General features: G+C 37.5%; 1 protein-coding gene across 8 annotated transcripts in view; it reads right to left on the bottom strand.

Annotated features, from left to right (window-relative positions):
* ARHGEF28 (Rho guanine nucleotide exchange factor 28) overlaps positions 1 to 26,968 on the bottom strand; it is a 313,068-nt gene that overhangs the window by 75,786 nt on the left and 210,314 nt on the right. For all 8 annotated transcript variants that reach the window (XM_078004863.1, XM_078004862.1, XM_015140272.3 and 5 more), the window contains 6 exons: positions 20,523 to 20,803; positions 14,592 to 14,799; positions 11,977 to 12,088; positions 8,509 to 8,551; positions 3,459 to 3,582; positions 3,017 to 3,149 (listed from right to left, as the gene is read on the bottom strand). In XM_078004863.1, the coding sequence (XP_077860989.1) occupies positions 3,017 to 3,149; positions 3,459 to 3,582; positions 8,509 to 8,551; positions 11,977 to 12,088; positions 14,592 to 14,799; positions 20,523 to 20,803 (901 nt within the window). The remainder of the gene's footprint in view (positions 1 to 3,016; positions 3,150 to 3,458; positions 3,583 to 8,508; positions 8,552 to 11,976; positions 12,089 to 14,591; positions 14,800 to 20,522; positions 20,804 to 26,968) is intronic.

Raw genomic sequence — 26,968 nt, 5'->3', positions numbered from 1 at the left:
CCCTAGGCTTTACTGGTCGCCAGCTCTGCATGAGTGATTCGGGACCAGCTTTGTTAGAGCTGCTGTAGGGGCTACACGGGAGTCACCATGTGATTAGGGCCCTAAAATAACCTTGTTTCTTTTAATAGTTAAAACCCAAGGAGACTGTACATAATCCAATTTTAAATGGATATGAAAGTGACAGGCAGGAGTTTGGGCCACAGTGGTCAGGGAAGACCTCCAATGAGGAGGTAAAATACCAGGATCTATGCAGAGGAGTGGGAGAAACTGAGAGGAAGGAGATGATCACAGGCAAAACGGCAACGGCAGGAAATCACCTGCAGTGGGAGGAAAGGGCAACGGAACTGGCAGGGCCTGACTGTAAACTGAGGCTGAAGGGGGCCTAGGGGTCTAATGAGCAGGTCACAGGCGAGGGAACCAAATGCCCATGGGAAGAGCTCGGACTTAGCCCAGTAGACAACAGAGGTCCTTAAGTTTATGTGGGCTGATGAAAGTGGTATTTTATAAAGATTACTGTGGGAAAAGTACGGATCATAAATTGTAGATGAACATATCTGGAAAGGAAGAAACTAGCACAGCTCCCTCCCAGCATTCTAGAAGACGGTGATGAGAATCTCCCAGAGTGGCAACAGTGAGAAGGGAAAGAAAAGAGTGACTGCGCGACATTGACAGGAGGGACAAGAGGGCAGTGGAATCAAAGCAGCCAGGGTTGAAGCTTGTGATGCCAGGAGCACGAGCCCAAGGATGGCCTGTTGGGCGTGGACTTTGAGGTCGGTTTTAGACACGGTGGGTTTCGGAGACGATGAAATCTCTGAGTGATGATTCCCACACATGGTCTTTCTACGAGCTCCTGTGCCTGCCACAGTCTTAGTTTATACCTGTAGTTTTTACCATAATTCTCAAAAGGGGCCATAAATTACACAGGTACTCAGCCTCTGGGCAACTGAACATGGAAATACAAAGTGAGGAAAGAAGATATTAATATAGGAGTAATAGGTCTAAATATGATATTTTAGAATATAAGATTGGATGACTATACTTAGGAACAATCAAGGAAAAACGAACAAGTGCCCAAGAACTAAGTTCTGAGCGTACCCAGTATTAGGGAAAAGGAGACAACCCAGGTGGTAAAAGAGAAGAGTAGTGTGCCACGGAAAAGAAGAAACATCCCTGAAAGGAGAGATGTCACCCTGGAAACAAGAGACCAGTGAGTCTGAACAATGAGGAAAGACTCAGACTTGACTAGAGAGTGACTCTCACTTTCCATCAAAAGCAGAACTTCTGCTAAGCAATATGCACAGAGGTCAAAATGCAGATGGTTAATGAAGAAATGGCAGGGACAGGCTTAAAAGCAGTGGGTGGAGATTATCCAACTTGAGGAGTCTGTCTTTAAACAGGGAAGGGAAAGGTCTTGGGTATGGCCAGGGATGCATCGAAGGGCTCAAGTCCACAAGTCCACCCACAAGGGTGGAACAACAACCTAAGAAACACATGCTCATCACACGAATGAACCGACCGCTGAAGTGTGGGCAGCCCAGAAACAACCCATAAATGCTACTTGGAGCAAATCTCTAAAAATGTAGGAAATTAAACCACATCTGAGCAGCCTGATGCTACTTCAGATCCAGGAAAAGAAAGAAATCAAGTGTTCAAGGAAAGCAAAATTCAAACATGCAATAAAGACAGCATAATCAAAGACAGGGTCAACTGTGAGAAGAAAATTCGATCTGCCTCTAATGCCATATGCGGATTGTATTTTCATCAGATGTCCAGCTGTAGATAAATTTTTAGTTCAATCATTTTCAACAAATTTAATGAGGAACTTCAGATGTAAACTTCCCCTGCTCCTCTCTTCCCTTTGTGCTCCCATCCCACCTCCCAAATATTCCCACAATTCTGGCAATCAACAAATACCCTGAAATCTATTCCGCCTGCCTGCACCTCACTACTTTTTCTCTGAATTATTCTTTCATTCATCAGTTATTTACTAAGCCCCTAGTATGTTCTAGCCACTCTGCATATAGCAGAGAACAAATTCAACAGACAAAAATCTAGCCCCCATATGCAAACTGTATAGTAAGTTAGATAGTGGTAAATATTCTAATGGGGAAAAGTGCCAGGAGGAGGCAAGGACGAGCCAGGTACTGGGTGATCAGGAAAGGCTGCCTGAGAAGCTGTCGTCTGAGTGATCCACGTGGGTATCTGAGGAAAGAGGGTTGCAGTCAGAAGGAACAGCCAGAGAAGGCCCTAAGGCAGGAGCATGACTGCCATGTTTGAAAAACAGCAAAGATGCCAGTGTGACTGGAGCAGAGGGAGTAAGGGAGGGAGAGGATAGATCGCATGGGAACTTGTTGTCATTGCAAGGACTTAAGGACTTCAGTCTATACTTGGGGTATAGGAAGCCATTGGGAGATTTTTTGAATGCAGTGATATATGCCTTAGCAAGCTCACTCTGGCTAATGCTTTGAGAACAGACTTTAGGGGTAAAAGCACAAGGAAGCCAGTTGGAATGCTGTAGAAATGGTAGCTTTAGAGCGGAATATCAGTGGTAGTAGTGACAAGTGCCTGGGTTTTATATGTTTTCTGAAAATAGAGCCAAGAGGATTGTTGATGGATTGGATGTAGGATGTGAGAAAATGGGAGGTATAAAGATGTACTCCAAAAGTTTTGGCATGAACATGTGGTTGGAATGATCAAGTTGCCATTAAAAGCTGAGAGCATCAGCTTTTAGGTGAGCACAGAAGGAGGAGATTGTAACATCTGAAACACTCTTTAGACATCCAGGTGGAGACATAAAGCAGACAGTGAGGCATACAAATCTGGGGTTAAGACAAGTTATCAGTTATGGACAAAACATACTGACTCTAACCAGTATCAGTCATTGCTTGGTAAATGGTTCAGTCATATGTGTCGCACTGAAAAGGTTTATGTAAATGTATTGAGCAATAAGCCTCTTCTCAAGGTTACTGTCAGGAGATGAAATGCAAAGACAGCGCACATAGACCTGAGAACTTACTGGAACACTGCAGTGACTCTTTCCCCAGGAGTGTTTTATCACAAACCAAGCACTGCAGAACCCCAGAGAAGGTTCCTGGGGCAAACTGATGTCGATTTAGCTTCTCTTTATCTTTGGCATCCTTGCTTTTTGTCTTCAGATGCAGCAGCAGCAGTAGCAGGAAAGTGGGGAAAAATGAGAAAAGGAAAACGCTGTGAGCCAACCTTCTTACAGACATCATCAAGCAAAGTCTCTACATTTTCCATCAGAATATAAGGATTGCACACAGAGGGACACCATAACACCTAAATGTGATATTCTGGGCTTTAGCAATATTCCATAAGAAATATATGTAAACAAAATCTAAAGTAAGTGATTTTAAAGGGAAAGTAGAAACTATACTAACTGCTGAGAAACTAAAACATCTATATTTTATAGAAAATACGTGAATAAGTTTAATTACCTTTGATTTATTCCGAGGGCTAGTCATCCTATTCATGAGGAAACTGAAAGTTCGACTCACTTTATATTTTTCAGACTCTGATTTGGCAGGTATGATGTATTTATCCCATTCTTCTTCCTGAATTCTACAAAAACAGAATCTGTTATCATGGCTTATAGGACGTAAAGAGGAAGAACAGCATATATGTGTGTGTGTGTGTGTACACATATATGTATGTGTATATATTTTTTTCGGTTTTAGTGGTTGTTCTAAAGAGAAAATTTATTTAAAATACACTTATAGCATAAGTGAACAGACATGTGATTAGAGCAACAATCTCACAATGTCAACAATTACAGAACACAGGTGGTGGAAGTGGGTATACAGTATATAATTCTCTCAACTTTTCTGTGTACTTGAAAATTTTCATAATATAATATTAAGGAAATAAACCTTAGACTTATAATTTTACCCTGAAAACACTCATCTTCCTGTTTACTATGCTAGTAAGAATTCCCTAGAGCACAGACAAGCCAAATACCCAACAACATGCAACTGGATTTTATTTATTTTTGGAACACAGAGATAATAGTCAGTAGACACAGGTTTCCTTTGTTGATACAGCCTGAGAAACAGACTGCCTGCCACTCTGTGCAGCCTCTCCCACTCAGCACGATCTGAGACTCTCCAGGTTGTGGAGGAGAGAGGCTGTGGATACTCCATAAAATCAGCAGCAAGATAGAGGTAACTGTACCCACCCATGAATGCCCTGAACACCACTTATTTTCTTCTAATCCACAATACAATTATTCTCTAGAAAAAAAACATATCCAGACTATGAAAGTTACAATTCTCCCTAGAGCTTCCTCTGATAGTCTTATATTTCTATTATTATTACTGAGGAAAGAATAAATTAAAAATCAACCTAAATATCATGTCAAACCAGGTAACACTTCTGTAGATGATTTCCACAGGGATTATTTCCTAACTAAAGTCTCTCCTACCCCCTAAAATTCTCACCTTTCCGTACTGATAACTAACATATTTATCTCTGGGAAGTATTTAAAAGCAATCAAATTACTGATACACACCAAAATATATATTATTATATTTTGTGAAAATATTGCTTTCAATGACAACTTTCTAGGACTTTGATTTTTCTTATCTAATTAATGACAGGCTTAGACTAAATTATTTCCAAGACCCGTTCCACACTTTAATATGGTACATATTATAATAAAACTTTAAGTTATTTAAGCTCTACATTAGGTTTTAGAGTTCAAACCTGTTAATGCATTTAGAAAAAATAATAATAATAACACATGGCTTAAGAGCTGCCTCTTGACCACATAGATCTAAAGGTATAGTCAGAACAGTGTTATGTCCTGTTACTCAAAGCCTACACAGTAAATGAAATTAGATTTGCTGCGTAGAGAAAACATTTTGAAAGGCAGAAGAAAAAGGAAGTGAATAGAATTAAATATACTCTATGCCAAAAGAGTAGTGAAAGAATCTCGGACCCTCTTAATTTCCTTTCTACTTCCATGCTACCTCTAGTCATTTTTACCTAGGATAACTGACTGGTTAATAGAATCCAAAATTTTCCATAACCTCTGGTGTCTTACACATCCTAATTTGAAAAATTTGTGCCATAATATTCAATAGGCTCACTTTCAGAACTGGGGGAAAAATACATTTGAGAGTTTGAAAAGAGTCCTCTCTTGGAAGGCCTTTTGTGACCCCACAAAATGCTATCCAATGTCTAAGAGAAGAGAAGAGTGATGAGGAGAACTAATGTCAGAATTAAAAAATGATTAGGTCATTGCGGATTTTGAGGTCAAGAAACCCCTTTTCTATTTCCCAGGAAGAACACAACTAAACTATTGCAAATAAAAGAAAATTAATTCTTGGTTACCCAACTCTACTCTCAACTCCCCTGCTACAGAAGACTATATCAAAAACGACAGTTTCCACATTGGTTAAAAACTTATAAAATGCACAATTTACCATATCCTTTATACTTCTACAACATGATACTTTTTTTTTTTTTTTTTTTTTTGAGACGGAGTTTTGCTCTTGTTGCCTAGGCTGGAGTGCAATGGCGTGATCTTGGCTCACTGCAACCTCAGGCTCCCAGGTTCAAGCGATTCACCTGCCTCAGCCTCCTGAGTAGCTGGAATTACAGGCACCCACCACCACGCCCGGCTAATTTTTGTATTTTTAATAGAGATGGGATTTTGCCATGTTGGCCAGGCTGGTCTGGAACTCCTGACCTCAGGTGATCCGCCCACCCTGGCCTCCCAAAATGCTGGGATTACAAACGTGAGCCACCGAGTCCGGCCAACACTTCAACTTTTTAAGCTGAGGTTGATAAGACCTGAGAGATAACAATGTAAACATAAAAATGCTGAAACATTAAATATAAAAACTTAAACCATCACCCAGCCTGGCAGAAATGTGAATATCATAGTCATAATCCACTATCAGATTATGAAGATGGGTAATACAGTATAACCTCTGGGCAAATGTAGAAGGTTGGTTGCTTCATGTCAGATCTAATTTAACTATGTGATATTTACCTATATTAAAATTAGGCACTTTAGAAAATAACTGAGAAGAGAAAACCCTCAAATAATTTCATAATAGAATTTAAATAGCTTTTACATTTGTAAGAATCTGGAAAGATTAAGTTCTTTTTAACATCCCAGAACAAGAATGTCTAATCTCTATTATGAATTTGTTGACCGATAGCATCACTCACAATAAAGTTTTACAAACCCTTCTTTAGGGCCTCTAATGGTATTGCCTTTTCCATAGGTAAATAGACATTTAAAATATATTAAGAATACAGATTCTTAATATTTTAACCCTTAATCTATTTAAAGAATTGGCATCTGAAGTGTTTTTTTCTTGTTGTTTTTGGGGTTTGTTTTTTTTTTTTTTTTGAGATGGCTGTGTCACCCAGGCTAGGGTGCCATGGCGCGATCTTGGCTCATTGCAACCTCCGCCCTCCAGGTTCAAGCTATTCTCTTGCCTCAGCCTCCTGAGTAGCTGGGATTACAAGCGCCCACCACCACATCTGGCTAATTTTTGTATTTTTTAGTAGAGACAGGGTTTCCTCATATTGACCAGGCTGGTCTCAAAGTCCTGACCTTAGATGATCCGCCCGCCTCGGCCTCCCAAAGTGCTGGGATTATAGGCATGAGCCACCGCCCCTGGCCTAAAGGGATGAAAGAAGTTCCTGCTGTGCAGATTGAAAACTGACACAGTGGAACTTTTGTTAACACTCAGATCCTCAGATTTGAAGAAAGAGGAGGAGAAGGAGGAAATATATATAATAGATTTAAGACAGACGGTGGTAGTAAAATAATCAAGTCGTGCCATATAATCCTTAAGAAATTAGAATAGAGTGCTGGAATGAGCCTGCAAGGTATAGAGTAAGCTCATTTTTTACATGGATGTCTCCTTTTCTAGAAACTAAGTGATTCGTACAAATAAAAGAATATCAAAGAAGGCACCATCTCAGGTAAATACCTACAACATGACCAAAGCAAAGCATTAGGTGTGGCTTGGGATCTTATTGGCATATCCAACAAGATAAGATAGCAGGAATAGAGTGCATGAGATGAAAGATCTACTTTACTAGATACACCAAGGAATATGACTGAGAGAGTAAGATGCTTTCAGGATGTGAACCAAGAAAGATTAAAGAATAGAAATAAATAGAAAACAAAAACAGGAGTGACAAAGAACGAATACTCAGATAAAAAGAAACTTCATACGCGTGCCATCGAAGTTAAAATATTTTATAGACTACTATTTAGCCAAGTATAACATTGGCTCCTTTGGTCTTAAATCTCTCTCTTAATGAAAAATAAATATTTTTTATATTTTTAATTTAAAAATATCTTGATAACAATCCATTACTTCTCCAGTTGTTAAAAAGATAACAGGGAGAAGACTGCTAATCAAAATGATGACCAAGATGAAGATCAAATTCCAGAATGAGGAAGTAAATTGCTTAAATGAGGTAATAAATGTAAGCTGCTTAAAACAGTACAAGGCACATACAAATGTTCAATAACTGTCAGTAATTACTGCTTTTGCTATCATCATCCTCACTGCCATTGTCATGAAGTCATCTTCATCATCATCCTATCTTTCAAGGGCATTCGTAACCTTCCTCTGTTTGTATCATTTGAAAGTTTCTATTCTGGTTTCAGAAAAAAGAGAAATGAACCAAAGGAGGCATTTTCTTATTAATACTTTGATTCTGAGATTTAAAACAAAACACCCCATCTTGATCCGTATACTAAAACGTTTCAAAGTTTTAGCATTAATCTCAAACAAAATTAAACCATTTCACTCTTTTCAGATGGTCTCTTAAAGTCAAACATGTGTGCCATTCTGGCACTTGTTTTGCATATAACCCTGGGGCTATTTCACAGTGTGACTCATGGGCAGTCAGTTATTCAACACCAACAAAAACCAACCATCATGCTTGCACACTAGTCTGCTTCCCAAGCTATACTACAACAACAGTTTTACCTTCTAGGAGAAAGAGAAGCTTAGGTTAAATCTGCCTCTCAACCAGGAAACTGATCATGCTTAAAAGTCTTCTGCATTGCTTATTCTTTGTTTCCAGCTGAAGGGCTACTAGGCAAAAATCCATAGAGAGACAGTAGGGATATTTAGGCACTTTCTATAATTGACCACCCAGGGTTCTATTACTAAAGGAAGTCCCCTAGTCACGGTGGAACAGAGCTAGAGAAGACATGTTGCTTTTCTAAAACAGGTGGTCCTCACACTGCTCCCCTTGAAGGTGTTTGGCTTTGAAGATACCCAAACAGAACATGCTGTCCCCAGTCCTGAGGCCTGCACAGCCAAGGACTGAATGGAGAGGGCTGGCAGATCTATCCTGATGCAGATCCCAGAGGGAGCAAAGGGTCTTAGGCAGGCTTGTTACATGGAAACCTCTCAAGAACTAGTGAACAGATAGCAAAAATGATGTGCGGACATTTCCAAAGGAGGATCATGCAGTTCTTCAGGAAAACTGGAACAGTTAAAGTACCTTTTTCCTCTTGGTGGCTCCGGTAGGCTGTAAGCTCTTTGCTCTACAAAACACAACAATAAAATGAAAACTAAGGCAGACAAACTGGCAGTCATATGTTAGTCTGAAATGCATACTCAACCATATTGTATCATTATACACAATACCAGCTAGAAAATAATGAGAAAATGAGTAATCTTATATAAGTAAGGCATTGCTCTGGCTTTTTTTTTTTAATCACTTCCTGTAATTTAAAGAGGGTAGGGAGAAATATGCCAACATTTAATGACTTTATGAACTAAGTTAGCATCAGCAAGGGACAGCAAACATTTTCAGAAGTGCAGAAAATTAGTTCTATCTTTTTGGATACTTTTCACTAGAGTCATCCGTATTCTTCATAACACTAATCCCCTAACATACGGAACCAATAAATAACCACTTTTAAACAAAGCTCAAATGAAGTCTTGAAGGACAGCATAAGAAGAGTTAATTTTCATATAGCTGCAATGTCCTTATAAAATCCTAGCAGCAGCAACTTCAGAGATGTCCTCTGTGGCTCATGAGAAAGGGAGGACCGCTTTTTTCATTGGACTTGTAGAGGGAGGCAGAAGGGGAGGCTCATGCAAGCAGCTTGGAGCCATCTTGTTTCCAGAGTCGAAGTACTTACTACAGGGGTGGAGGAGAGACACTGATTTAGGCAGTGAGAGAGCCTGAAGGAGGAGGCAGCCACTGTGGAGCACACCATCTACACAGCAGGGACAAATCCTTCACTCTTGCAATCCACAACAGTGAAGAGGCAAAACTAGGTTGCAAGGGGAAATGACACATAAGGAGGAAAACAAATACATATCCCCTGAAATGGGTAATATCAAATGTTGCACCTAAAACTATCTTGTATGTAATAGGAAATCTACTTTGAAGAATTTGAAGGCTTTATTTTATGAGCCATTATCAAGTGTTTCTCAAATTAAGTCATAGGCAGAAATCACTATTCTTATGGTAAATAGGCCGAGGTACCAAGAGAATAAGCCACCAACTGTTCAAAATCCAATCAAATTCCATCCATCAGCTCACAACGTTTTCAAAAGTACGTTTATGTCATTCCTCAAATTCTTAAATGCAGAACACCTTTGTCCCCCTTGGTGAGACTGTAGTTATCATTTTAATATTGGCGATGTTCCTATCTACATAAATCTACAATAGACCAAAGGGAATTATAAAACTAGATTCTGTTTTACAAACATCAAAAATAAAGTTGCCATCATTGTACTCTTGCCTCAAAAAAAAAAAAAAAAGACACATGAGATATTACAGTAAGTAACTCTTTGGAAGTGACAAGGAAGACAGAATATCACAAATAATAATAAAAAGGACAGAAAGCATCCTAGATTTGTATATCTGCATTACAGCTCTTATATGGGAGCTTCCCGCTGGGACGTAAGGAGACTTGGACTCTGTTCGAATAGACCTGAAATTTTTTAGGACTATTCAAAACTCATCAAGAAAGGATTTGCGGCAACACAAACGTCAATTTACTTTTCATAGTCCTATGGTATTGACTGACCTAAATGGTATCAATCCAAATGTTTGCAGCCATATAAGTCTATCCATTGGAATCTTCATATATTTAGTGAGTAGCCTCAACCTAAATTGCCTGGTTCTGTTACCTTCTGGATAGTATCAAACTTCATTCAAGTGGCCTTGTCTTTAAATATACTGTCTAAAGATAAGGTTTTGTTTACTGAAAACCAAAGCAGTTGATATCAGCTTTTTATTCTTTCTAACTCAAATGCAAAGGTTTCAGGCTTGCATGTAAGGTAAAGATATCCTTCCTTGATCATTAAAGAATAAGTAAATTAGGGCTATTTTCCCTGGTGAACAATCAGTTTCCTCTTAATTGTGTGGTCAATAATTTCAAACTCTAGAGATATCTGACTTCATAGATCAAGGACCACAGATCTAAAGGCAACGCCATAATCTGAAGCACAGAAAACTTAAACATGTTTTCCAAATAATAACAATGTGAAGTTAATTCACCAGCTGGGACTATCAGTGAAAAGGTGTCAAGCTGCTATTAAAAATATACCAACCTAAACTAAGGCTGGGGAGACCCAGAGACCTAGAAAGAATCCATAAAACAAAAAACAAAAATCCAGAACAAATTCAATCCATCTTTATCCTGTCCTCTCAAGGGAGTTGTATCCTTTCTTTCTCTTGTAACTTTTCCTCTTCTCCCATTCCAAAAATAAAAACTGACATGTATTATCAGTCTTGATCTCTTCTCTTCTACCATTACATCCCAGAAAAAGGAAAACAAAAATCATGGTAGCATTTCTTTTGTATTTTATCTATCTTTTTTCTCATATTCACTCAACAAATATTTATTGAACATCTAGCATATATGTCATTATTCTAGGACAGTATTTCAAGCACCAAGATTATGTCTTTAGTATTGTTCTGCATGGCATAAAAATGCAAAATAACAATTTAATAAGCAAGAATAAGAAAAAAGAGAGGGAATAAAATAAATCCTATCTTATATATTTTATCTTGAGAAAATATTTGAGTAGTACTTAAGAGTACTTAAATTCATCTCTTGCTTTCTGAATCTTTTAAGTCCCTTTAAGGATAATAGACTAATTGACAATAAAGATATTCTCTAAGACACTGACAAAAATTTCATTATAATGCTATGTATTATGCATTGGCATACTTTCAAATATGCTTTTTAATATAATTATTACATATTAATTACAGAAAGTATGAAATAATTACATTTCAAAATGGGGGCAGGTGAAAATGGGAGGAGTGACTTAGAGAGGATACAAGAGGAGCTCCAAGTTGTACATAATTTTTCCATTTATAGATCTGAATTCACTTGAAAATTCAAGATGCATGTTTATGATTTGCACTCCTTTTTGTATGTATCCTATATTTCAATTAAAAGTTTATCGCCTAAAAGTTATATTTCTAATTGCTTACATTGCCAACAAAAAAATGTTGAGATATATTTACTCATGTTACAAATATGTTATTTCAACTCTCCAAAGTCCCTTTCTAAAAAAAGAAAGAAGAAAATCCATTCTGCAACACTCCGGCTCTGAGGAGTTGGATTATGTTAGCAACGTATATGTGAGACAAAAGTAATTTTTATAATTTACTCAAATAAAATCCTCTAAAGCCCTCATAATAATATAACTGGAATCAATTCCAATTTACACTATCCTTGAGGAAAACATTTTACTCAAAGAATAAAGCAGCAGAGAGGTGTGTATGCATTTGTAATTTCAACAAAATCAAATCTGATCAAAATCAAATTTGGCTGTTATCCAATGAGAAAAGAATTTTGTCAGGCTTAGCAAAACCAGTTACGAAAACAGAACTAAAAATTCTTGTCTGCTGTTCTTGAATATTTTAGGTACTTATACTAACTGAAAAATCTGTTCTGGAATAAAGTGTTTTCAAAGCCAAATGTCAAATGATGCTTACCTTCACTTGAATTGCACACTGTTAATTCACGCACCAAACGAGTTTTTCCTAAAGAAATTTTGGGTGATGAGCAAGAGTAAGAACGTGAGCGAACTCCAGAAAGCAATGATTCCTAAAAGAGATTATAATAAAGTTTTTAAAAATTTATACATGAGATCTGAAAATATATGTTTACCACCTCAAATGTTACTAAATTAGCACCTTTGAAAAGAGATTCAACCTGAACATTTCTCATATGATCTCATTATGTGTTTCTGTTTTCCTCTCACAATTTTTAAAACGTTATTGTCATTTTAATACTTTAGCAACCTTCAGTCTGGGGAATAGTTCCTGTATATACTATAGAATGCAACTATGATATCCTAGCCAACTTGACTAAAAATGAAAACTTAAGACAAATGACTTTTTCTTTGTATATTCAACGAGTTTGACTTATTATTTTTACCTGAGGTGTCAGTTATTTTGTTATTTTACTGTAGCCCTCCAACAAAATTCTATATTAACTGAGATTTCTACATTTAAGGATTACTAGAGGATAGTGGAATAGCCACTTACAATTATAAGAGTTTTTTAGACTTCCAAACCGTGATTTAAATTTATAACATTAGCTGCAATATTTAGGGAAAAATATATCCAATTAATATACAAATTCTTCCAATCTGTACTCAATTTTTGATGGACCTTCCATCTAGCACTTTCTGAGATGGATGTTTGAATATCACTAATTTATACATCCTTAATATTACTGCTTTTAAATGACCTGCCAGTTTTGTTCCTGTTGTCCCAATTACTTATTATTCCTATCATTATATTGGCAACATACATGAAAATGCAAGATGGCAAGATCATTAAGACATAGTTTTCTTATATATTCCAGAAAATTTAAGTGAATATGCAATAGAACTCCATTGAAGCCATTTATAGCACCCAACTTCTATCCCATAAAGGCCTTAGGATTGATCCTGCCCATGCATTTTTAAGATATCGCTTAAGGTTAAAGCTAAAAGAAAATAATGCAAAACTCTTTACTAAAATTAAACCATCAGAAACTGACCTTCACGAGCACTGGTCCCTTTTGTTCCCTCTAAGGAAAAACACATGGTTACCCTAAGTTCATTAGTTCAGTTAAGGAGCCTGGAGGAAAGCTGAAAAATAGAAGCCTGACCTTGCTTCAAAGGGCCTTGGGCTGTGGCTGCTATCTTATTGGGGAGCACCTACCGGGCCTGGATGTCAAGAAGGCCAACCCAAGTTGTCCTATAACCGTAAACAGTGAGCTGGCCACTAAGAGCCCTCCTCAAAGTCATGTATATGTGGTAACCATTTGTCATGACAATGGAACTTTGAAAATTGTCCAAAACTTTGGCAAAAAGTTATACTGGGTAATAACAGAGGCAAGGCAGATATACTTATGGGACAGATTCTTCCTAAAAATGAGCAACATGAAACTGTTTCAAAGGACTGGATTATTTTTCATCTAAGTAATGATGAACTTTTCACAATTCCACTCAACATGCAAAACTTAGAATTATCTACATAACAACCATACAAATTTCTCATTATCCAGAAATATCACATGACCTTCAGATGCAAAAGATGATGGCAGCTCTACAGGTCTTAGAATAGAGGGTAGAGGATGCAGGATCTGTGCTTAAAAGACCCCGAATTGAGTTCTGATTCTATCACCAAGCTGGTGATACAAAGCTGGATAAAACTCTAACCTTTCCAGAATCTCATCTACTCAAAAAATAAAATTAAATAAAAGCACTACTTATGTAATAGGTGAGTTATGAGGCAATTATATATTGTGTACATACATAAAACATATTTTGTATATTATAGGGCATGCTACAAAAATAAGGTATTATCATAACAACCATACGTTAGAAAAAGAAGTTTTGCCATAGCACACATTGTTTTACAGTAATAAGTAAACTCAAGAAGAAAACAAGTAGAAAATAGCAAATCAAATAGGAAAAAAATAATATGTTCAAACACAAAGGGCTTTCTTACATTCAGAGGAATGTATTTAGTTTTTAATAAATAAATAAGTAAATAAATAACAAATAAACAAGCACACCTAAATGAAACTCCAATGTGAAATGGCCAACAAGAGAAAACCTGGCTCCTATGGAAAAGTTGACAAAATTTGTGATGTTCCGGATTAGTTCAAGCACCCAGAAATGCTCAATAAACATCACTTCTACCTTTTTAACATCATTTACCTCATCACCAGGGCCACGCAATAATTTACATGAGCAAAACAAGATTGATCACTAAACTCATTTAATACTATCAGTTTTTCTCCCTTTGCTTAAGAGATGATGGGAGAAATCATTGTATGAAATGATAAAATTTTCCAAGTATGTGAAAGAAAGATCGTATGTACTCATGGTGAATTAATGAAAACGTAAATCAGCCATTTTGAGTAAAAATCATAAAAATTAAAACACAGTGGAAAGATTTAAAAGACAGACTCAATCAGATATCACATGGGTCCCAAAAAGTAGTTCATATGTATGAATAAAATATAATATGTCTTTCAGACACAGATGGGTAAATGTAGACAACATATTCTCCACACTTGCAATATACCAAATTTATACCAATAAGAATACCTTCGACTGTAGATTACTTGAAAGAGGAAGTGATTCAGCCCTGGAGATATTAAAATCTGGTTCAGTGTTAGTCTCAAAAGAGTCCAATTCATCCCCACTAGGAATCCCAGTTCTTGAGGAGCTCTGAGACCCTGGAGTGTAACAGATGTGCGACGGCTCAGAATGCCCTTCCCCTTCACTGTCGGCGTCCAAGGCATCAAGGCTGGAACTAAAGCACAAAGCCAGCAAGTAAGTAAAGAAGCAAGGAAGGACACAGAGCGTCATTGGTTTCTAATTCTCTGAATTCAGATTCATCGGGGTGGGGTGCAATAGGTATTCATTTAATTTCCAACTCGTATTTAATTAGCCTTTTTCTCCTCCCTCCAAATCTCTTTTTAAATAAAATTTTATCTTACCCCAAATGAACATTCCTACCTTGCAAAAGCCATTTCTTTCTTTCATTTTCTTTCTTTCTTTTGTTTTTTTGTTTTTTTGTTTTTTTGAGACACTTGTGTTCTGTCGCCCAGGCTGGAGTGCAGTGACACAATCTTGGTTCACTACAACCTCCACTTCCCAGGCTCAAAGGATCCTCCCACCTCAGCCTTCAGAGTAGCTGGGACTACAGGTGTGCGCCACCACGCCTGGCTAATTTTTGTGATTTTTGTGTTTTTTGCCATGTTGCCCAGGCTGGTCTCAAACTCCTGGGCTCAATGGATCCACCCACCTCAGTCTCCCAAAGTGCTGGGATTGCTGGAGTGAGCCACCACACCTGGGGCAAAAGACAGTTCAAATACCTGAAGAAACAAAAGCTGGTTTGAGTTAGTACTAACCTCACCACTTCTGTTTTGTAAATATAATTATTGATATCGCAAGTCCCAAGTGGTAACCCATCAAATATTTCAAATGCTGGTGGAAACAAAGCCACTGGGCTGTTTGCAGGGAAGCCTCTGGGGGGGATCTGCATGTGACTAAGCTGCAGAAGTGTCATTCTCTCCCCTGTCCCTCAGCTGGGAAGCTCAGGAGGGCAGAGGCACACCAAGGAGAGATGTGTGAAGGTCCCACCCATCCGCCCCAGGGCCATGTCAAGACACAGTTCTGAAGTGAGTCGTGCAATGTCCCAAACATGTCATACTAAATGATCATTTTTAGAGGTTAAAAAAAGATGATTCCGAGGCTGGGCATGGTGGCTCACACCTGCAATCCCAGCACTTTGGGAGGCTGAGGTGGGCGGATCATGAGGTCAGGAGATTGAGACCATCCTGGCTAACACAGTGAAAACCCGTTTCTACTAAAAATAAAAAAAATTAACTGGCTGTTGTGGCGGGTGCCTGTAATCCCAGCTACTTGGGAAGCTGAGGCAGGAGAATGGTGTGAACCCAGGAGGCAGAGCTTGCAGTGAGCTGAGATCGCGCCACTGCACGCCAGTCTGGGCGACAGAGCGAGACTCCGTCTCAAAAAAAAAAAAGATTCCTTTGAAAACTCTACCTTAGAACCAGGTAGTAATTCTGTTTGACAACAACTTTTTCCTCATTTAACTTTAATAAACCATGAAATTAAAAGGAAAGAATTTGACCTTCCACATCCCAGGTCTATTCCATAATATTACATTTTAAACTATTCAAACTTGGAGGCCAGTAGCTTTCCTGGGTGCATGTTAATGCACGAAGCATTTCAAATGTATGTTTTGTGGGGTTTTTTTTTTTTCGGTTGTTACAGTTCTGGAGTTATAATTTTAATTAAAAAACAATGAAACTGTCTTGATTTTGAAATATGAGAACCAGAAAATGAAACTTTGAATTAACCTGTTTAGGTTATTTTTTTAAAAAAAAACAAACCATAGGCTATTTAATGGACACAGTAAGTCAACTGAACACATGGTGTGAGTCCTGGTCTTACTCTACCATGCCTCTAACGCAAACACAGAGCAGTTTCTAACCCTTGAACACCTTCCCAGGCACTACTGGGTACCAGAAAACCCAGCAGTGAGAAGAAGCCTTGGCTGGCACCACCAAGGATTTCCAAAGTGGGGTTTTCTCCTTTGGGAACTCATTGAGGGCCAAAGTGAAGACCTTGGCATTGAGAAGAAGAACACATTAGAAGTGGACTTCACACTTTACCTCAATCAAACACCCAAATATCATGGAGTCTATTCGAGTATTTCTCATAAAACACTGAAACTTCATGTTAAGAATATCTTCCTGGTAAACATTGGTGATTTAAATGCTCCGGTAAATGTATTATGTCGGTGCAAAAGTAATTGTGGTTTTGGACTAATCTAATAATTACAGGTATTTCAAGTTGCTACGTGGCTTCCTAGTACAACAACAATCTGAGACGGAAGGAGACTTCAAGGCGGGTTGAAGCTTGCCGATGTCTTGTACCTCAGCACTTGTCTTTCAACTTGTGATCTCTGTACTAGTGGAAAATAGTTCTTCAAATGATTGGCAGCCCGCAATAATATCCGATTTTAACACAAGCCTTTCCAGTTACAGACAGCATTTCATCATCACTATGAATACATCCTAGAAGTATCAGTATTTTATTTTGCATACTATAAAACATTGTTTCTATTCATTCAAATGGGGCTACTACTTTTCTTTGTTAAGCTATTGACATAAGATATTGGTGGCACAGGCAATGTTCTTCAGGATAACCTCTAGGTTCTTGTTTTATGGTATTATTTTTCTAATTCCCAGTAGTGGGATAAGAAATCAATTCATTAGGTTGTAACTAGAGTTTTTTTAAAAAAATACAGAATAGAAAATATCAGAATATGTTGCACATGTCATTTTATAAGACTTCACTTAAATTTTAAGGGAGATAGGGGACGTTCATGGCGGCATGTATTTCTTACTGTGGATTGTAGTTTTTTAAAAAGGTTTGAAAAATACAAGCTTTAGAATGAAACAAACACTTGTCTACTGCTTAATTTTTTGTTGCATAGTATTTTTAAATTAATGTTTTATTACTTCCCTTTGTGGTTTCTCAAAACAGTTATTACATTTAAATAATATAACATATGGCTATATAGTATGCATGTTTTAGTTTCACCAAAATATTCTTTTAAACGCTAGAAAACTTAGGACTCAGGTCCCAGTCAGCCATGTCTTTATATTAACTCCAGTTTTTACTGTGTGCCCCCAAATTTCTCCTTCATTAGAAGTTTCCAGCCTCTAGGGCTATTATCCACTTATTAACAAATTAAGTACATCTCACTTTGAGTTTGTTATCAACTTGCTTCCTACCATGACATCTACTGAAGGGAAGGACCCACAGCCACCCTAGGGCTTTCCAGGGATTGCGACTTCTCTCCCTTCATTCCTACAGTTTTCAGAGGAGAGGGAGGGCAAAGGAGATGAAGTCAGCTCGTGGAACCAGCCAGAAGGCTTTTCTGTAGAATGGCTTCTCCGTCCTCTCCTGGCCTCCTCCCTTTCCCCCAAGCAGTGACATCTTCACAGAGGCTTCTAATTACCTTTACTCAGAACAGATATTTTTTCTAAATTATATTCTACGAGGAAAAATTATATCTGTAGCAGTGAAATGTTTAAACTTTCCAAGGCAAGACCATGATCAGAAAGTATAATTTAGATACTCTGCAAGTATCTGCATAAGTATTAATAAAACAGAGACCATTTGTGTCTTTTCCATGCTATATTCCTAGAGGGCTTCTTCTAAAGAACTTATTTATCTCTTGAGATGTGGGGGCTCACACACTTGACAGATTTTTTTTTTTTTTTCTTTAAGACAGAGTCTCAGTCTGTCCCCCAGGCTGGAGTGCAGTGGTGTGATCTCTGCTCACTGAAATCTCTGCCTCCCGGGTTCAGGCAATTTGCCTGCCTCAGCCCCTCCCCTGAGTAGATGGGATTACAGATGCTTGTCACCACGCCCAGCTAATTTTTGTATTTTCAGTAGAGAGGGAGTTTCACCATGTTGGCCGCCTAGGCTGGTCTCGAACTCCTGACCTCAGGTGATCTACCTGCCTCAGCCTCCCAAAGTGCTGGGATTGCAGGCATGAGCCACCATACCTGGCCACTTGACAGATCTTAAAGATCCACTAGAATGGATTTATCACATATAGCTCAATTTACTTTTGCAAAACTGTACAGAAGCTTGTCTGGACTGGCAGTCTCTTGTCCCAAGCAGACGTGTGGACAGTTCAAATTAGCCTTCACTTCAAATTACAGTAGTGACTACCTAGCATCTATAAAACCATAATTCACAAAGCATAAATGTAAAGCAAGTCTTTTATTATTTACACATCACACATAACCCTTGGTACCAATATGTGCTAATGTTTTACAACCTCAAATTGCATATTGTGCTGTATCTCAGTGTCGGGCACCTACTGATTGCTGGTTCCTCTCCCTTTCTCTCCCCTCTATATTAACTCTCTGCTGAATACTCATTCACCTATGTGCATGTTCATTCATAGAGAAATATTTATATACATAGTCACATATGTGTATTTTACGTTCACTTTGATTCATTTTATATGTGAAAATGAACATATAATCACATGGGTAGGATACGGGGGAAAAAATAAGCTACTCCCTAAGGAAAGTGTGATCAACAGGATAAAATGAAATTAGTGGAAATTGGCCTGTTCCCTAAAGAAAATAGACAATCAGATAGACAGATACAGATATACAGATACAGACACACACATGTGTGCACACACACTAATATGTGCAATCATATCAGATGCAATGAAATATCATTTTAATGACTTTTATATACACAAGAAAATATAAGGTAACTGAAAGTAAAATAAAGATAAATTTTATGTTAAAATATAAAATATATATTATGTAAAATAAAACAAACATTCATGAGCCTACCCAACTTGAAACTTGGATACTGGCCATCAACCATGGAAACTCTGTAATGATTCATTCCATTTCCATTTCCCTATTTTCCCTCCCTAGATATAACAACCATTTTGAATTCAGGAATTTTTTTCGCCTTCATTATTTTGTTTTTCTTTTTTTCCTTTTTTTTCTTCTTTTTGAGACAGGTCTCACTCTGTCACCCAGGTTGGGGGTTCAGTGGTGCCATCTTGGCTCACTGCAACTTCTGCCTCCCAGGTTCAAGCGATCTTCCCACCCCAACCTGCCAAGTATCAGGGCCACATGTGTGTGCCGCCGTGCCTCGCTAATTTTTGTATTTTTGGTAGAGATGGGGTTTTACCATGTTGCCCAGGCTGGTCTTGAGCTCCTAAGCTCAAGCGTTCTGCCTGCCTTGGCCTCCCAAAGTGCTGGGATTACAGGCGTGAGCCACCACACCCAGTCTCTTGTTTTTCTTTATAGCTTATGCACATATGTAGGCCCTATAATAATATATTGTTTAATTTGCATTTTATAAAAATGAAATCTAACAAGTATTTTGGGGCTTTTTTTTGTTCCTTCATGCTTCTAAGGTCTATGTTATTATTCACACAGATGTATTTGTAGTTAATTCACTTTCATTACTGTACAGTATTCCCTTGTGTAACTATATATAATTTATTTATTCCACTTTTGGGTTATTTCCTGCTGGTATAAATACTCACATATAGGTCTCCTAGTACACAAGAGGAAAATGCGTATTTGACTTTACATGATAATGTCAAATTATTTTCCCAAGTTATACAATTTTCTCTCCTATCATCTTTACGCAGGAATTTCCATGTTACCCATTCTCACCAAAACATGGGATTGCTAGATTTTTAAATTTTTGCCAGTCATGTGAGTATAAACTGGTATCTCATCGTGGTTTTCCTTTATCATATTTTAATCAGTTTTCTTAAGTGTCTTACTTTCAAATCAATGAATATAGGAATCTAAAAGGGGACAACATTTTGATGGACAGATAAAAGTGGTAGAGACAATAAAAAGTTTAAAACTAGAATTTTTGAAGTTTACCTATAAGGTTCTTTGATTTTCTACAGTTTTCTTCTACAATATAGAATCTTACCTTCTTTTCTTTAGATGACTTTGTTGCTTTTCAAATCCATGCCAACCAAAAGAAAGATTCAAGTTGGAAGCACACGAACTCGATGGTGACATGAAGGACCTCTGGGCTTCAGTATGTACTGTCCCTTCGTCATTTTCACTTAGTGGGTACACACTGGGGCTGGTTTCTGTAGGAAGGGTGTGTTTGCTGCTCTGAGGCCCCAGAGTGCAACCTCTGGATTCAGGGCTGGTAGTTGCAGTGATTCCCTCTATATTAATATAGCTGATATCCAAATCGCCAACCTGGAAGTTGAAAGAAAAACATTTCCTGAGTAAAAGCAGGTAAGATTGGCCTAGCTAAGAATTAATAAAATTTTCCCAATTTAAAAAACTTCTGGCCAAGCGTGGTGGGAGGCTGAGGCTGGCAGATGACTTGAGGTCAGGAGTTCAAGACTAGCCTGGCCAACATGGTGAAACCCTGCCTCTACTAAAAATACAAAAATTAGCCAGGGTGTGGTGGTGGGCGCCTGTAATCCCAGCTACTCAGAGATTGAAGCAGGAGAATGGCCTGAATGGGAGGCAGAGGTTGCAATGAGCAGATACTGCACTAGTGCACTCTAGCCTGGGTTACAGAGTGAGATTCCATCTCTAAAAAAAAAAAAAAAAAAAAAAAGACCAAAAAAAAAAAAAAAAAAAAAAAAACCTTCTACCTTATTTCCTTATTTATATTTTTTGTTTATTCTTGTTGTATGTAAACAGAATTACTGTATATGTTTTTGTCCACATGGCAGCTATCCTATAATTCACAAAAAGGAAGACCAACTGAGTATTTTATAAAGTTGTTCCTTTATTACAAAACCAGAAGCTGATTATGCCTCTAACATTTTATGAACCACTGACTCAAAATGAGGGGGAAATGTTTTAAATACTTGAGGAAAAAAACTAAAGACTATACAGCTTTATTCAAAAAGTAGCTCATAGGAATCTGGGTACCAAGGTAATAGTGGTCACATAAAGCTGAGTCTCACAAAAAGCAACACCAAACAAAAAGAACAAATAAAGTTACATAAAGCGCACGTACGTAGCATCATTAGAAGAAAGAAAATGCCCAAATTTCAAATTACCTGTAAATAATAAAATCAACAGCAAATCCAGCAGGCAAGCCCTCGTGCTCCTGCTGTAAGACTCAGTGGAGGGTAAGGGGAGTCGGGAAAATCTGAACGGCAGAGAAAGGACGGAACTTCTGGAGGTCGTGAGACTTACTTAAAAATCCTCCCCAGAAAGAGAAAGCCCAACCCACATGCATGAAAGAGTCCTAGCTGATCAAAGCACTTGCTCTAAGAAAGGCATACTTTTAAGTACTCATGATTTGAGGTGGCGGTCATCAAAAGACATCATGTCTGGGGTGAGGACAGTAAAAAGGAAGAGAGTAACACCATTTGGAGATAGAGCAGTGAAAGGAAAAAAGAAGCAAAAGGGGAAATGCTAGAATCCTAAATCATCGGGCATCATCATAATTTATTAAAGCAAAAACCGTTAATGAATGCTTAATTAATGGGTGAAAGTCTAATGAGCAACAGGGTATTTACAAGGGCTTAAAATATCTCCTGACATGATACTTAGTAATTTTTTAAAAAACAGTAATTTTACTAAAAAAGGAACTTGGCAGATGAAAGATACTAATAAAATCACCAGTAATGGGACAGATTGATGTCCTATGCCTCCTGATACAATGCACTGAGAAGCACCCATCATCACTTCCATAGTATTCCTGCTACACATGCCTAACCTGAATCCTATTATGAGGAAATAACAGATAAACCAAAACTGAAAGACACTCTAGCAAAACACAAGAACAAAAACACCAGTCTGTATTCTTTTAAAATATCAGCATCATAAAACACAAAGACTGAGGAACTGTCCCAGATTAAAGGAGACTACAGAGACACAACAACTATATGTAACACATGTAATGGAATTTTCTTCTGCAACAGAGAGCATTATTGGGACAACTCGCTAAAATTGAATAAGGTCTGGAGATAGCTAATAGTATTGTATCAATGATAACTTTATGATTTTGGTAACTGTACTGTGCTTATGTAAGAAACTATCCATGTTTTTAGGAAAATACACCATGAAAGATTAAGGGGTAAAGGGGCACCATATTTTTCATTTATTCTCAAATGGTTAAGAAATATTTATAGAGATAATTTAACTATTTGCATGCACACATAACCACCCACTCAGGGAATGACAAAGTAGAATGTAGTAAAATATTACCACTTGAGGAATTTGAGTAAAGTGTATATAGGGATTCTCTGTACTGAAATTATGAAACAAATGTTTTTTTCAAAGTAGTTTATATGACAGAAATTTTCAAAGTAACTTTCATCATGTGAATTTTCTCAACAGGAAGGTGATAACCTTGAAAATTAATAGGAAACATTAATATAAGCTAGTAATGTTTTTAGGTTTCCTTGCCAGGTTGAGGAAGATAAAGAAAATTAGATAAGATTATTTTCAGATATTGCTGGAAAGCATTTTAAATATGCAGAATTTGAACTCCTTACATTGTCCTTGCTATTCAAATAGATACAGGGGCAATAAAAAAAAAGTACTATGCTAATATAATGGACTTTGTGATTTTGTTGCAGACTTAGTTTTATTTCTCAATTTTCAATTCACAACTTGGCAATCTGCTGTTTCCATTTGTTGAATTAACTTGTTTGCGTTCTCTCTAAATGCATACTTTACTTTTTCTTTTTGGCTTCACATCATTAAAGCAATACTTCTTTCACCCAGAATATTCCAAAATAAAAATTATATCTTGGCCGGGTGTACTGGCTCATGCCTGTAATCCCAGTACTTGGGAGGCCAAGGTGGGCAGATCATTTGAGGCCAAGATTTCAAGACCAGCCTGGCCAACATGGCAAAACTCTCTCTTCTAAAAATACCCAAATTAGCCAGGTGTTGTGGCACACACCTGTAACCCCAGCTACTCTGGAGGCTAAGGCACAAGAATTGCTTGAGCCTGGGGGGTGGAGGTTGCAGTGAGCCAAGATGGCACCACTGCACTCCTGCCTGAATGACAGAGCAAGACTCTGTCTCAAAACACAAAACGGAAGGAAGGCAGGAAGGCAGGAAGGCAGGAAGGAAGGAAGGAAGGAAGGAAATTATATCCTAACCTTTTATTTACCAAATCTTTGGTTTGATAAATTTTGCATTTTTAATGTATCTAAGAACATATAAAAGCATAATATATATATAGTTTTTCCCACATAATATCGAGTAATTTACAATTTTAGTTACTTGAAGTAAATGGAAATACTATAGTTATAGTACTCACTAAGGCTCAGAACAAAAAAAAGATAAGGTCTCAAGAAGTATTTTATTTAAACAGCTGAGAAAATATAGCAACAGAATAAATCTGTTAAAATCAAAACATGACAAAAAATATATGCGCTGAAAACTATAAAACACCAATGAAAGAAATTGAAGCAACACAAATAAATGGAAACAAACTAGAAGAATGTTCACAAACTAGAAGAATTCATATGAAAGATATCCTATATTCATGGATTGGAAGAATTCATGTTGTCAAAATATCTATACTACCCAAAGTGAACTACAGATTCTATGTAATCTCTATCAAAATTACAATGGTAATTTTTCACAGAAATAGAAAAAAATTCCTAAAATTTGTATGGAATCCCAAAAGACCCAGAATAGCTCAAGCAATCTTTAGCAGGAAGAACAAAGTCAGAAGCATCACATTGCCTAGCTTAAAATTATATTACAAAGATATGGTAATCCAAACATTATGGTACTGACATAAAAACAGACACATGAGCACATGAAACAGAATAGAAAGTCCAGAAATAAACCCACACATAAATACAGTCAATTAGTCTTCAACAAATGTGCTAAAAATACACAATGGAGAAAGGATAGATCCTTCAATAAATGATACCAGGAAAACTGGATAGCTACATGCAAAAAAATTAAACTGGATCCCTATCTTACAACATACACAAATATCAACTCAAAATGCAATAAAGGCTTTAACATAAAACATGAGGCCTTAAAACTCCTAGGAGAAAGCATAGAGGAAAAACTCCTTGACATTGGTCTTGGCAATCATTTTTTGGATGTGACACTAAAAGCACAAGCAAGAAAAGCAAAATAAATGTGACTACATCAAACCAAAAAATCTCTGCACAGCAAAGGAAACAACAAAATAAAACAGCAACTTATGGAATTGGAGAAGATATTTACAAATCATGCACCTGATATGGAGTTAATACCCAAAATATGTAAGGAACTCACACAACTCAATAGCAAAAAAACAAAACAAACAAACAAAAAAAAACCCACAAATAACCAGATTTAAAAATAGATAAAGTACCTGAATAGACATTTTTCCAAAAAATAACACACACAAATGGCCAATAGGTATATGCAAAAGTGCTCAACATCACTAATCATCAGGAAAATGAACAAAACTACAATGAGATATCACCTCACACCTGTTAGAATGGCTAGTACCAAAAGGACAAAAGAAAAAAAAAAAAGAAAAAAGCTGGCAAGGATGTGGAGAAAGGGGAATTCTTATACACTGTTGGGAATGTAAATCAGCACAGTCACAGTGGAAAACAGTATGAAAGTTCCTAAAAAAAATTAGAATACAACTACCATATGATCCAGCAATTCCACCTCTGGGTATATATCCAAAGGAAACAGAATCACTATCCCAAAGAGATGTCTGCACTCCCATGTTCACTGCAGCACTATTCACAGTAGCCAAGAGATGGAATCAACCTAGGTGTCCATCAACAGATAAATAAAGAAAATGTGGCACATGTGTGATTTTCTGAAAATATAGGGATAAAAACAGTGTTTTTTCTATTCTCTCACTCAACAGTCAACACAGAACTCTTCTGTGACTAAATGTATGGGGTTTTCCCCTGACATGTAGCAAGGAAGCAATCCGCCACTGAATTTCCTCTAATTCAGTTCAATTCATTTCTGGCACTATCAACCTGCAGATGGAGTCAGGTCCCACAGGGCTCAGTCCCACAAGACTCCCCCACCACTTCCAATGACAAACCACTAGCCCCAGATTGTTTTATCAACCAGCTATAAAATGGGGTTCCCACAGCCCCTCCTCAGGTTCAATCAATTTGCTAGAGCAACTCACAGAACTCAGGGAAACACTTACATTTCCTGGTTTATTATAGTGAATACTACAAAAGATACAGAGAACAGCCAGATGGAAGAGTTGCTTAGGGCAAGGAACTCCAGAAGGGGCACAGAGCTTCCAGGCCCTCTGCAAGTGCACCACCCTCCAGGAACCCCCATGTATTCAGCTACCCAGAATCTCTTGAACCCAGTTCTTTTGGGTTTTTATGAAAGCTTAATTATGCAGGCATGATTGGTTAAATTATTAGTCATTAGTGATCAATTTAACCTTCAGCCCCTCCTCCCTCTATGGATGCCAGTGGGTGGAGCTAAAAATCCCAATCCTGTAATCCTGCCTTGGCCTCTCCTGTGACCAGCCCACATCCTGAAGTTACCTAGGGGCTGCCAGCCACCAGTCATCTCATTAGCATACAAAAGATATCACTTTGGAAATGTGAAGGATAAATACAGTAATTCCTCACTTAAGTATGGAGCTATGTTCTGAGAAACGCATCCTTAGGTTATCTTGTTATTGTGCGACCATCATAGAGTGTACTAACATAAACCTGGTAGTATAGCCTTCTACACACCTAGGCTATATGGTAATAACCTATTTCTCCTAAGCTACAAATCTATACAGCATGTTACTGTACTGAATACTGTAGACAACTGGGACGCAATGGTAAGTACTTGTATATCTAAATATAGAAAAGTAATACAGTAAAAATATGGTATTATAATCTTATGGGATCACTTTTGCATATGCACTCTGCCATTGTGACAGATTCCATACACATGCACACACAAACACACGTGCACACACACACTCACACAGAGGAATATTATTCAACCCTAGAAAAGAAAAAAAAATCCGGCCATTTGTGACAACATGGATGAATCTGGAAGACATTATGCTAAGTAAAATAAGCCAAACACAGAAAAACAAATACTGCATGATCTGACTTATATGTGGAATGTAAAAAAGTCAAACTCATAAAAACAGTGAGTAGAAGGGTAGTTACTGGGCGTTGGAGGGTGGGGAAAATGGTGAAGTACTGGTAAAATGGGTACAAACTTTCAGTTACACAATGAATAAGTTCTTGAGACCTAATGTACGACATGGTGACTATAGTTAATAATGCACTTTGTACTTGAAATTTGCTGTAGATCTTAAGTATTCTCACTACAAAAATAAATAAGTATATGAGATGATATATGTGCTTAATTAGCTTGATTGTGGTCATTATTTCAAAATATGTACATGTATCAAAACATTACATTGTACAGTTT

This window comes from Macaca mulatta, chromosome 6 (genome assembly GCF_049350105.2).
Source record: "Macaca mulatta isolate MMU2019108-1 chromosome 6, T2T-MMU8v2.0, whole genome shotgun sequence".
Taxonomy (NCBI): domain Eukaryota; kingdom Metazoa; phylum Chordata; class Mammalia; order Primates; family Cercopithecidae; genus Macaca; species Macaca mulatta.
Note: the sequence above shows the minus strand (reverse complement) of the source record. Positions and strands in the feature narration are given on the sequence as shown.